The sequence below is a fragment of the Prionailurus bengalensis genome, chromosome A2 (genome assembly GCF_016509475.1).
Source record: "Prionailurus bengalensis isolate Pbe53 chromosome A2, Fcat_Pben_1.1_paternal_pri, whole genome shotgun sequence".
Lineage (NCBI taxonomy): Eukaryota > Metazoa > Chordata > Mammalia > Carnivora > Felidae > Prionailurus > Prionailurus bengalensis.
The window spans coordinates 75905242-75918677 of record NC_057348.1 but is presented as its reverse complement, the minus strand read 5'-3'; the positions used below and the strand labels follow the sequence as shown (position 1 = coordinate 75918677).

At 42.8% G+C, this 13436-nt stretch overlaps 1 protein-coding gene across 31 annotated transcripts in view; it reads right to left on the bottom strand.

Moving 5' to 3' along the window:
- NRCAM (neuronal cell adhesion molecule) overlaps nt 1–13436 on the bottom strand; it is a 287175-nt gene that overhangs the window by 25714 nt on the left and 248025 nt on the right. For 10 of the 31 annotated variants that reach the window (XR_006298454.1, XR_006298455.1, XM_043588585.1 and 7 more), the window contains 8 exons: nt 9365–9562; nt 9174–9244; nt 7563–7788; nt 7076–7191; nt 4888–5095; nt 2354–2476; nt 1304–1489; nt 226–261 (listed from right to left, as the gene is read on the bottom strand). Coding sequence is in view for 29 of the 31 variants with exons in the window: in XM_043588585.1 (XP_043444520.1) it covers nt 226–261; nt 1304–1489; nt 2354–2476; nt 4888–5095; nt 7076–7191; nt 7563–7788; nt 9174–9244; nt 9365–9562 (1164 nt within the window). In the remaining 2 variants the exon portion in view is untranslated. The remainder of the gene's footprint in view (nt 1–225; nt 262–1303; nt 1490–2353; nt 2477–4887; nt 5096–7075; nt 7192–7562; nt 7789–9173; nt 9245–9364; nt 9563–13436) is intronic. The other 21 variants (XM_043588587.1, XM_043588584.1, XM_043588572.1 and 18 more) reach the window with 3 other exon arrangements.

The window sequence follows — 13436 nt, the reverse complement described above, 5'->3', positions numbered from 1 at the left end:
GGATAGGTCTTGAGAAACAGTGTAAGTAGAATTCAGTGTGTGGCTTTCTACTTGTAAACAAAGCTAGATATTAATTTTAAAGCCAAGATCTTCTAAGACCTTCTCTTCCATTTGGTGTTTCAAAGCTCATTTTGTATCATTTTTTTTTAACCCATGCTGCACTTCGCCATGTTTAACATTGCAAATTTCACACATGTATAAAGTCATGCAGATGAATTATTTTACCTTTGCCTGCACCTACATCAGGCGGAAGAATACCAGCTTTAATGAAGGGAAACAGAAAAAAACAGGACACTATATAGTTAGAGGTAACACACCCATGAGCATGTAAAGCGATATAAAAACACTCATTAAAATGCCAAAGCATGCAAGGAGAATGAAGTGTACCATGTCAGGTACACGGGACAGAGATACGTTGGTGTCCCCGAGCTTACCCAGTAATCAAATCCACACACAACTTAAGGCGCATTATTCATATCTGTCTATTATGTAACAAGTCTTAACGGGGACTTCAAGCCAATGTTTGGGTAGAAACATCATTTCCTCATGCTATGGAAGATGATCCAATACATCACCCTTAAGGAATTCTATAATTTAGAGACGTGCAAAAATCAGAAAATCTTTTATAATGTTTTCGGTAATTTTCACTGAATCTCATCTTTTTTTGTTGTTTTTTTTCAAAATAATGTTTTAAAATATGAAAGGAAGCATTAATTCCTTTTCTAGAGACTCTAATGGGACCATTTTGCTTTCTCTGGACCAGATGGCACACCGGAATACAAAGTCCCACGCTCAAACACAAAATAAACGCGCTATTTAATAACTGTTTCATATTCCTTGCTAGACAATCTAAATTGTTATGTGGCCTAGAAGATTATTTTCTGGCAAATCAAGACCAGAACTAGAATTACATTTATTTATTTGTATACAGATGTGTATGTCAGTGGGTGCACATATCTGTATGTCACATGTATGTGTATGTGCATGCGTGTATGTATATATGCAAAGTTGTAGACAGGAAAGAACATGGCCTTGAACTTTGAATTCATGTGTGGCAAAATGCTGTAATGACATTTTAACCTAAGTTTAAAAATTTCACACAGACGTGGGAAACAAATATCAAATAGTTATCCTCATAGGAATTAAATAACTGATTGTATAGACGTCAGGGTGAGAAATCACAAACAGGTGTCTGCATTAGTTGGGAAAGATAGATACTCTGTGGGAAGAAGGAAGAAGGCGTCCACTTAGGTCACAGATTTTTATCTCGTGACACTCATAGTGACATGAACGTTATACATACCCAGCTTACCTTCATCCACAGTTGTCACTGCTTCCTCTGTGATTTGACTCCCCGATCCTGCTGCTGTTTGCGCATAGAAATAAAACTTATACCGAGTGCTGAAGTTTAAATTTTTTAAAGTCCAGCGCGTCTTGTTGGCAGGAATTTTCAGATCCACCAGTGGGCCTAACTCGTGCGTGCTGTTGACTGGCAAGAAGAAATAAGAAAAAGTGCATTCCCCGTGACGTTCTGTAGGAACAGTATCATTAATAAGTGTGCCAACCCAAAATGTCAGACTTGGATTACACTGACTTTTGTGATCCTATTTATTCTTTGCCTGACATAACTCAGCCACTTACAGCTCCTCTAATATGGCAGAACAGGGGGAAATATATCCCCCATAGAAGCTAGGGGAATTTGACAGCTAAGTTGCAATAGCGTTTATTTTGTAAGTTGGCAGGTGGAATCATGTATTGATAAGCCCAAACCTCGTCTGCAGAGGCCTTGTACCAAAGGAACCCCTTTTTTTCCTTTCTACCCTTTTCTTTTTACTGTTTTCTAATTATAGACAAGACCTACCTAATCTAACAATAGCATCCACCCCATCCTCAAAGGTCTGTATCATTCTGCAGGTTGCTTGATTTTCAATAGCGTATGTGTCTTTAAAAAATATGATGTGGGGGCGCCTGGGTGGCTCAGTCGGTTAAGCGTCCGACTTCAGCTCAGTTCACGATCTCGCGATCCGTGAGTTCGAGCCCCGTGTCAGGCTCTGGGCTGATGGCTCAGAGCCTGGAGCCTGCTTCCGGTTCTGTGTCTCCCTCTCTCTCTGCCCCTCCCCCATTCATGCTCTGTCTCTCTGTGTCTCAAAATAAATAAACGTTAAAAAAAAAAAGTTTAAAAAAAAAGTATGATGTGAATGAAGTTCCTTCTGGAATACCAGTGGAAGGTGTATGTACGTATATATTGTGCAGCATTAAAGAAATAACCAGTTTGTATTTTAAGGAAACAGTTACTTTTCTGTTTTCCGTTTTTAAGCCATATTCCCCCCTTTCCCTTCTCCCAATAACTTACTTGGCTGATACTTTAAGGTGTATTCAGTCAAAATGCCATTCGGGCGGCTTGGTGGGTCCCATTCCAAAGTGAGGGAGTCTAGCGTCGGGTTAACAATCTTCAAAGAGGACGGAGCACTGGGGACTTACAGTGAGAACACGGAATCAACGAGAAGGTTTGTGAAAGTGTCAAAATGTATTAAAATGACATAGTGTACCACATTCACACCATTCCCCAAGGTTTTCTGTAACTCACTCTTGTTCCCAATCCTGCCGAAAACACACTCACACAAACCTGTGACGAGAACCCGTTCAGCTATTCTCTTCCTCTTTTTTCTCGTCATTTCCACTGAGGCTCATTAAAACCATCCTCCGCAATACATACAGGCTTTGCCTCTCGACGGATCCGAACTAGTATTTTTAAAGGGGACGGAAATTGTCTCATGAATGGTGTCTTAATAAAAGCAAAACGGGTGGCTAAGTCAAACTACTCTGACCAGACCTTTGAGTAGACGCAGCTGCGTTCTGGGCTATTAAGGGCTGTTTTTCTCCAACAAACCAGGTGTCTCCAAGCAGCCAGGACATCCTGCCTGCTGGGCTCTGGGCATGAGCCAGCCTGCCCAGGTGCAGAGTGGTTCTCACCCGGAGAGCTGACAGACGCCCAGAATCTCATGGCGATGGGCAGAAGCCACACAGCTGGCAGACCCTTAGCTCTGGGAAGGCCCCCAGGTTCCCTGTGGCAGAGGCTGGCAAATTACCAGAGGAAACACGCCTGGTCCTCTCTCTCACTTCCTCCTGAGGATGACAAACGGAGGCAGCTCTCCCTCACGGTAGCTACCTTCTCTACATGCCCACCCTCTTCCCTACGTCCGGTAATGGCACCACTGTCTCTCCCCGACTTGGAACCAAGTCTCTCCCTTGAAACCAAGGAGTCACCCTGAATCTCTCCCTCTGCCTCATTTCTTCCATCTCCTGGGATACCACATCCTGTCAGTTCCACCTCGTACAGGTCGACCACATCCATTCCCTGCTCTCCTCTCTGCCACTGCCCCATTTGGGGCCTTCAGTGGCCTTTGCCTGGGCCTAGAAGGTTCCTGGCACACAGTTCTAAGCTTCCCCAAGGCACCCCTTTCAGAATCTGATGACAGCCAAAAACTCTCCCCAGAAAAATAAACACATATTGTATATAAAACGAGGGGGTTCTTGGAGCTCCTTAAACCCATTCGTTGACCCCCAAGAGACTGTAGTCTTCAGGTTAAGAGCCTCTGGCTTACAGGTTAATATGATATGGGTCCTCCTTGGCTGACCTTCCTCTCTTTTCTCACCATTACTGGATACACAACTTGCAGTTCCTTAAGGAGACACGCTGTTTCACACCATTGTGTCTATGGACACAAGACCTCCTCTCTTCCTTAGCCTTTAATTCACCGGTCATCGCTACTATGACACCTTCCCTGAACCATCTCTAAGAGCCGCGTGAGGTCTCACTAGTAAAAGCCTAGAGAGGAAGGAGTCTTTAACCTCTAGGGAGCAATGAGTCCAACCAAGGACAGGCGATTGTAACAAGATGGGAGCTGGGACACAGGATGGCCCTCAGAGAATGCTGGGAAGGTGCCAACATCATGAGCCTTTCAACCAGGAGCCAGGATGGGTTCGCCTGTAAACTGCTTTTATCTAAAAGACCTAAGGAATCCATTTTTAATACGGGCTTGAAGCAAAATTCAAATGCATGAATCCCCATCTTTCTTACTCTCCTGTCCCCCTCTCCCTCATTCACCAGGCCTGTATCCAAACTCCTCATGTCCCACCCCTGAATCAATGGATATTCGATCCTCCCTCCTCCTCCCTTTGCCCCTTCTTGCCATGCTTTTCCTTGTCTTCCCAACCCATTTTGTCAAGGCTTCTAACTCGGCTCAACTTCAAATTTTTTCTCTTTTAATGTTTGTTTATTTTCGAAAGACTGAGAAACAGAGCACGAGTGGGGGAGAGGCAGAGAGAGAGGGAGACACAGAATCCGAAGCAGGCTCCAGGCTCTGAGCTGTCCATACAGAGCCCGATGCGGGGCTCGAACTCACCAGCTGTGAGATCATGACCTGAGCCAAAGTCAGACGCTTAACCGACTGAGCCACCCAGGCGCCCCATAACTCAGCTCAAAGTTGGCATAAACTATGAAGGCGCCCTGGGGAAGGAAGTAAACCACGACTTACAGAATTATTTTTCTTGCCAGGTGTTTTAGGTTCTTACATGAGTTCTCATACTTTTCAGATGAAGTAACAGAGGCTTACAGAAGTTACATAACTCACTTCAGGTCAGAAAGTTAATGACCCCAACCAACATCAAATTAGCAAGGTTTCTGACAGTGGGGCTAAGGGTGGAGAAAACTTTAAGGCAGGAGAGGGGATTTGGAGGAACACTTTGTACTGGGAAGCCTTCCAAGGACCCTCAGGCCACCTAGGAGTGGACACTATGCCAGCTTTGTGGGGCCTCTTCGGTCGTGCAGAGGCTCTCAGGATGCACCACATGTTCTAGAAGCTCAGAGACGCAACCACTCCCTACCTCCTTCTGGAGTATTAAAGACTCTGTCGGGGCTGGCCGGGCCCTCCCCTTTCCCGTTGACCACTCGCACGTTCAGTGCGTAGTGGCTGAAAGGCTCCAGCCCGGGCAACATGCCGTGAGTCTTGCTGCCCTGGAAAGTGAGGATCTTTTTCTCGATGTGGCGTCTGTTTCTCTTAAGTGAACCCTCCTGTGCCTTCCAGTAGTAAATCTGAAAGAGCAAGAACAGAAGTCAGGGACGCAGAACGGGGCAAACGAGATTCCTCCTGCTCATGAAACTCAAGTCTGATAGTTGTGCCCTAGAGGATTTCCCTGGTGCATTTTAGAACTCGATTCCTGGCAAAACCGATAGACACTGATTATGAAGCAAGACAGTGGAAGCCCAGAGATAACGCGGGAAATTGCATCGAGAATGTGTGATGCAGCCTGGGCTATATACTGCGTGGTGGGAGGTGTCTAAGGGAAATAAATGGAACAGCACGATACCCGCCCAGTTCTTTCTGGAACATAAGGTAAAGGAAGATGATGGAAGGACTGAAGCGGCTTACTTGTATAAAATATGCTGAAAGTAAAAATTACTGCCAAATGTTTACATACTTGCCCAGAATACAATTTCATGTGCAACATATCATTTAATCTAAACCTCAAAGCCACAGCGAAGCTTTTATTATTATTCCTTTAGCACAGATGAACCCTGGACAACTGAGTGGCTTGTCCCCAGCCACAGGGCAATCAAAAGCCATAGTGGATCCTCTACTCCCAAGTCTAGGCCTTTATCACTATGTCAAACTGATTCACTTAATTAAAAATACTTTTTTTTAGGGGCACCTGAGTGGCTCAGTCAGTTAAGCGTCCGACTTGGGCTCAGGTCATGATCTCAGGGTTCATGAGTTCGAGCCCAGGGTTGGACTCTTTGCTGACAGCTCGGAGACTGGAGCCTGCTTTGGATTCTGTGTCTCCCTCTCTCTCTGCCCCTCCCCACTTGTGCTCTTTCTCTCTCTCTCTCTCTCTCAAAACTAAACACGAAAAAAAATACATTTTTTTGTTGTTTGGTATTAAATGGCAGGCACAGGTTTTGGAGAGGTGGATAAGCCAAGGGTTGATTAACTGTGGTTAAAAATCCAGAATTATTTATTAAGTCCTCTCAAATTCTTCTTAAAAGTTTAAAGCCATTTTCAGGAGAAGTCAACATATATACAGAATCTGGCAAACCCAAAATTCAGTGCAAATAGTGATCTCTAGAGGCCAGTTTTTCTCCTAAAAACTCTAGAGGCCAGTTTTTATCTCCTTTCTCCTACCTTTATGAATCAATTTTTCTGTGCCTCCCAAGAACAAAGATAACTGATGTTCGTGAGAATGACCCAGCTGGGACTACATGATTTTTAAGTACAATCTGAGTGGTTTTTTAAAAATGTGCCTAGTGGCACCTGGGTGGCTCAGTCAGTAAAGCGTCAGATTCTTGGTTTCAGCTCAGGTGATGATCTCACCATTTCATGGGTTCAAGCCCCACGTCGGGCTCTGTGCTGACAGCTCAGAGCCTGGACCCTGCTTCAGATTTTGTGTCTCCCTCTCTGCTCCCACGCCCCACGCGCTCACACACTCTCTCTCTCAAAAGTAAATAAAACATTAAAAAAAATTTTTTTTTAAATGTGCCTACATTATTTTCTGGACAATTTAGTGTGTTTGACATGTGTGGTCAGTATTATTATTATTTTAAAATTTATTTATTTATTTTGAAAGTGGGGGAGGGGCAGAGAGAGGGAGAGAGAGAATCATAAGCAGGCACATGCAGGGCTCAAACTCATGAACTGTGGGATCATGACCTGAGCCAAAATCAAGAGTCACGTGCTCAACTGACTGAGCCAGTCAGGCACCCCAGTCGGTATTGTTTTAAAGCTAGGTGCATTTCATTGTATTTTAGTTTCTTAAACTTTAGTTTACCCCATTTTGCCCCTATGTTAATAGCTGGAAGGATTTGAGATCACCTATGGGAAAAGTGGAGAACACCTTTTTTTTTTTTCACTTTGGATGCAGTGAGGTTTTTCTTCTGCTGTAGCTGGGGTCCTTAGATATGGCCCTGCCTGAAGGGATAAACCAGAAGTCTCAAGGCCTCAGACCAAGAGAAGTGCACCAGGCACCAGCTGACAGCCTGTTCCTACGGAAAGAGTGCAAAAAATTGGCCTTGACTTGCCCGATAGCCTTGCAGGTGTCCTCGGATACTTTTCAGAGGTACCGGGTCCCAGTGCACCTCAGCTAAGGTACTGTTCACCACGTTTACACGCACATTTCCGGGAGCCACCATTGGGACTAGGGAAAAACAGGACAGGGGGTAGAAGTATCAGTGTTATTTTGAATTTCATGCAAAAATGCCCCAAACAATTTTGGCTTGAAGTGTGACCCAGCCCTAGTCTCTGGGTTATCAAGGACTGAGAGTTCATTTGATATCTGTTCATTTGACTTGGTGAGAATAACATACCTTTTTAAAATAGCAACGCTTAACATTCTGAACCTAGTTTTTACATAGCAGGCTGTTTAAATTCAGGATGTGGAGCAAAACCGTTGCTGCCTCCGTCCCTCCCATTCTAAGTGCCCTCTGAAAATCGCCTTGGCTTGCACCTTGGTAAGTCTGTTTCGCTGGTATAAATGAAAGTATAAACGAAATAGCATCAAACACTTACGGTCTTCTCCGGAATGGCCCATGACCACAGCCGGCTCTGGAGCAAACCCCACATCATTCAGGGCCTGCACTTTTATCAGGTATGGAACAAAGGTTGGTGTGCCTGAGACAATATATTTGGATACGTTCGCCACAACCACTGACGCCCATTCATCATCGCCATCTTTCTGGAGCCAGCTAACTTTGTATTGGAGGCCTGGCCCATTAGATTCGAAACCATTCAAGGGCTACAAGAAAAGCCAAATAAATCAGAGCTTTTAAAACAGACTGTGCAACCTTTTCCCGGAACACAAAATTCAATTCCCAGACTTAAACTGAAACGCTAAAACCCGAGCTATTAACAATGTTCTCCAGGGACCTTTTATCTTTTTTTTATTCATGATGAGATTCAAAGCTTGTTTGGGATCAACATTTCAAAGGTTCTTAATTTCTTTTCTTTCTTTCTTTTTTTTTTTAAGTAGGCTTCACGCCTAGGGTGTAGCCCAACATGGAGCTTGAACTCAAGACCCTAAGATCAAGACCCAAGCTGAGATCAAGAATCAGATGCTTAACCAACTGAGCCACCCAGGTGCCCCACAAAGCTTATTAATTTCTGTCTTGAAGTAGTAAATACCACATAAACCTTTTAAACTCTGGCTCCACAGTCAAGGGTGGACAACTTAATAGTTTCCTTCATCTATTCCTGTTTGTGTGACAGCCCATAATTGTTTATTTTACTTAAGAGACTGAAACTGGTGAACTACTTCTTTCTTCATTAAAAAAAAAAAATGAAAAAATGCTGGTTGTTCTGGGCACCTGGCTAACTCAGTGGGAGGAGCATGTGACTCTTAATCTCAGGATTATGGGTTTGAGTCCCACGTTGGGTGTAGAGATTACTTAAAAATAAAATCTTAAAAAAAAAAAGTTGGCATGTCAGTCTATCCTGTCATGTCTGTATGTATATAAATGTACAAGTATGTATACATATAGGTGTGCCTGCATGGCTCTACCAAAGTTAAGTTTTAAAATCACACAAGTGAATATATGTTAATTTTTGAAGTCCAGAAAATATAGATAAACCAAAAGAGAGGGAGAGAGAGAGAGAGAGAGAGAGATAAAAGAAGAAGAAGAAGAAGAAGAACAACAACAACAACAACAACAGCAACAACAACAACAACAACAACAACAACAACCAGCAGCAGAAGTAGAAGTTGAGTACTGGGAATAACTTGGTACCCGTCTTCTAGATGCTTCTCTATGATGATGATGATACTAGCTAGCATTTATTGAGCACACATTTGTGCTAGGCACTGTTCTAAGGGCCTTATATGTATTAATTCCTTCAATTGTATGAGGTTGGTTCTATTACTAGTCCCACGATACAGATACACAATGGAGATGGTAAGCAACTGGCTTAGAGTCACACAGTTAATAAGTGACAAAGCTGGGATTTGTGCCCATTCGTTCTGGCTCCAAGAATCAAGCCTTTAACTACGACACAATAATGTTTCTTAAATATTTTTCCCCAAAATGGGTGATATGGGATTTCAATATAGACATTGTTTAAAAACAACTTTTATTCTTTCACTCTAAAATACACCAAGGGAAGTTGAAGACTTCATGGTAAGCTCACCTTCCAGGTAATCACCAAATTATCAGGCTCGGATCCTAGTCCTTCCACAGCCGTGGGATTTGTATCTGGTTCTAGAAGTTAAGCAGTCACATATGTGTAAGCTGCAGTCTTTCTCAAACAGTGGAAAGGTTTCCTATTTTATTTCCCATCACAGAAGGCACCCCCCACTCCCTGCCCCTGCCTTTACCTACCTGCAGCTTTAGTCAAATACTGTTCAGATGGCTCGCTGGGCAGGCTCCTCCCAAGGCTGTTCACTGCCATCACTCTGAAGGAGTAGTTCACATAAGGTGACAGCTTCAGCTGGGCTGTGGTCTGCGTTCCAGGAACCTCGGTTTGGTGGTGCCACAGTCCTGCCTCATGCATTGCGTCTTCATATTCAATGATGAATTCTGGCCACAATACATACATACACACACACATACACATACACACACACACACAGAACCCAAGACAATGAGGTCAGTCATGCAACGGTAGGTTGCTAGGACAATGGACAGGACAATCTAACAAGAGTAGCTGAACATGAGTTATTTCCCTTTCAAGAAAAATTCCATTAGAATAGTTTGATTTAAGAATTCTATCATTATCCTCAATACCCAATAACAAATAAGTTAAAATAAATTTAAAATAAATTAAAATAAAAATAAATAAAATACAATAAAATAAAAAATAAAATAAAATAAATTAAAATAATAAAATAAAATAAAATAAAAATAAAATAAAATAAATTAAAACCAAGAAATTAAAATAAATATAATGCAGGGCACCTGGGTGGCTCAGTTGGTTAAGAGTCTGACTTCAGCTCAGGTCATGATCTCACAGTTTGTGGGTTCGAGCCCTGTGTCAGGCTCTGTGCTGACAGCTCAGAGCCTGGAGCCTGCTTTGGATTCTGTGTCTGCCTCTCTCTCTGCCCCTCCTCCCCCCAAAAATAAAGAAACATTAAAAAAATTTAAAATAAATATAGTGAGAGATCACTTTCCACTAAACAGATAGGCAGTAATCAAAAGTTTAACAGACTTTGTTGACTATTACACAGGGAAACAAGCATTCTCATACTTTGGTTCTGGGAAGCGTAAATCGGCACAACTTCTGTAGAGGACAATTTAGAATATCTCACAATATTCAACTCTGATATCCTTTGACTGAGAGATTGTACTCCTAGCAATTTATTTTGAATGAATGTACTCATGCATATGCTCACAGACACATGAAAAAGAATCCACATTGCGGCACTGTTTGCTGTTGAAACAACATAAGTGCAAAACCTTAAACGTTCACCAATAGGACCCTGATCAAATAAATTATGGTGCATCCACACAATGGAATAATCTGCAACTGTGAAAAATGAACGGGGGTACTCCATTTGCCACTGAAATGGGATGATTTCTAAAATACACAGTTAAGCATAACCAAGTAGGGTATAGAAAGGTGTGGAACACTTATGTAAGAGCACAAAGATTTACCGTAACACATACACATACATATACGCTTGATTATACGTGTACTGCCCCTCAGAGTACCCACACTGATGACATCAGTATCATGGAGAAACGGGGAATCAGAGGGGTGCAGAAGACTTACTTTTAAGTGCATATCTTTTTGCATTTACTAAAATTTTGTGGCATGTACATGTTCTACCCTGGTAAAAAAAATCGGTATTTAGATATTTATTAATTGCCTACAAATGTGCCATGCGCCGTGATCTGAATTACAGATACAAGCACGAAGTAGAAATGTGTGTCGCAGTTCTCTGAAGCTAAGTAGCTCAAGTTTTCCTTTCAATCTCCATTGGCTTGCTGGTGATCTCCAGTCTCATGAACTGGTGCCATTTATATGGGCAGCCCCTCTCCTTCCCCTGAACTGTAGACTTGGACAGATAGTTCATTGACTCAACAACTCCACTTGTTTCTCTATTATAGCATGACAAACTGGTTACGACCAAGAGTGATCCTGATTCTCCTCCCCAAGTGACAGTGACAACTCAGGTCAAAACCCTGAAGTCCAGTTTGGATCCTCTCCCTTCATAGTTTCAGTAGTTTTGTTGGCTGTACCTTTAGAACATGCAAAATCTGACCATTTTTCAGCACCTCCATCCTCTTGGCCTATGCCAAGCCACCATTATCTCTTGTGTGAATCACTGCATAACCTCCCAACTCACGAGTTCCCAAATTTCCTCAGTTCATAGTGCACTTAGTGTCTCAGTAATTTTCTTCGCGGTTCCCTTAGGCCAAAAGAAATATCTAACGTTTCCAGGCAAGTCGTTAGGTCTATACAGCTTCGTAAATATTCATGTCTTAACAACTTAACCCATTCGGCGTTGCATGACTTCTCGAACCTTGTGAAGAGACTGGTCACCACCTTCCTCATTTTCTGTTACACACTGATTTTCACGTGGTACTGGCTTTTTACCACAGCGATAAAGGCTTTGCATATATGGCATCATCACAATATGATAAAGCAATATCATGTTGGAACTCTAGGCGGCCCCAAGCTAGTATTTCATGTGGTGTGTAACACATGTGACTGTGTTTTTTAAATTGATTTATTTTTATCTTCGAGAGTGAGCAAGTTGGGGAGGGGCAGAGGGAAAGAGAGAGAGAGAATCTGAAGCAAGCTCCATGCTTAGCATGGAGCCTGACATGGGGTTCGATCCCATGACCCTGGGATCATGACCTGAGCCAAAATCAAGAGTCAGAGGCTCAACCGACTGATCCACCCAGGCGCCCTGACTGTGTTTTTTAAACATCAAAATTTAAAAATCAAAAATTTAAAAAAATACCCCGAGGCACCCTTTGAGTTTGTTGAGGTTCTACGGGGTACTTCACGGAGAACTGCAGTCCTACCTGTCTCCCTGCATCCCCTCTTGTTCTTCTAGAGACCATCTTCAGTAGAAGAGCCACCATGATTCACTCCACTCCTCTACTTAACTCCCTCCCATGACTTCCCAGCCCTTACAACGGCCTGCAAGACCTGCACCGTTCACAGTCCACCCCTTGGTTGCTGCAGCGGCTCAGGAAGACCATGGCCTCTCATGCATACTGAAGCAGATCCTTGGGGAAGGTGCAGCTGAAGGAGCCTGATGTCAACACTCCTTGTGGCAGGTTCTTTCCTGAAGGAAGGTCTGAGTAGTGTGTGTGTGTGTGTGTGTGTGTGTGTGTGTGTTCTATACATATATATGTGTGTGTATATACATACACATATACAATGTGTATTGCATTTTACATATGTACATACACATACAATCATATTACATCCAACATGATATATATTATTAATTTTACATCATTTCTGTCCCCTCCGCTAAAATACAAGCTCCATATGGGCAGAGATTTTTGACTATGTTGTTGTAAAACAGTGCCTGACTCATAATAGGCAGTCAATCAATACCTATTGAATGAATGAATGAGTGGATGAATGAAAGAGTAGAAATGCTTTGAAATCTAATGGTCTCACTTTAACATTGGTACAAAGAGTCTGCAAGCATCCTAAGTGGCTAAATCCAGCTACTGTATTTAATTAACTGGAAGACTCAGCATGAATGGATGAGTCAAGGACTAAAAACTCAGTTGAGAAAGGAACACCATTAAATAACACAAGATAGAGAGGAGGCTTCTGTTGAATTGCACTGGAAATAGTCTGTTTTACCAGCAGGTGCAATACGTCAACACTCACATCATTTCACAGTAATCTGGGGGTAGTCATCAGAAAGGAATTTAGTTTTCCTGCAGCATATACCTGAAGGTAATAATATATCACAGGCCTGTGATACTCTCTGAAGTATCTCTTCAGTTCTAAAACTTCTAAGCACATCTAGAGTCTAATTTTATTAAGTTCTTCCAGTGTCCTTATAGTGTGGCTCCTCCTTTGACTTTAACTCCCTAGGCTAGCATCATCGCGGCGAGGATTGGACACTGTGGAATGAGCCTCTTCGCAGCAGGGGCTGATGGGAAGAAAGAGGCCCGTACTGGAAGGTGATGGACTTAATGTCCACACCCAGCTCTGTTACCAACTGTGGGTCTAAAAAGTCACTTTACTCACCAAATCTCAGTTTCCTAATATGCACACTGGCAGGACGGTGCCTGGTCCTCCTACCTTTTTCTCCCACATTAATAGGCAAAATGAGTAGCGTACATCTTCCTACTATGGTGGAAATTTACGGTGATTCTTCTTTTTTTTTTTCATGTTTATTTATGTTTGAGAGAGACAGAGAAAGAGTGTGAGTGGGGTGGGGGGGGCAGAGATAGAGACACAGAATCTGAAGCA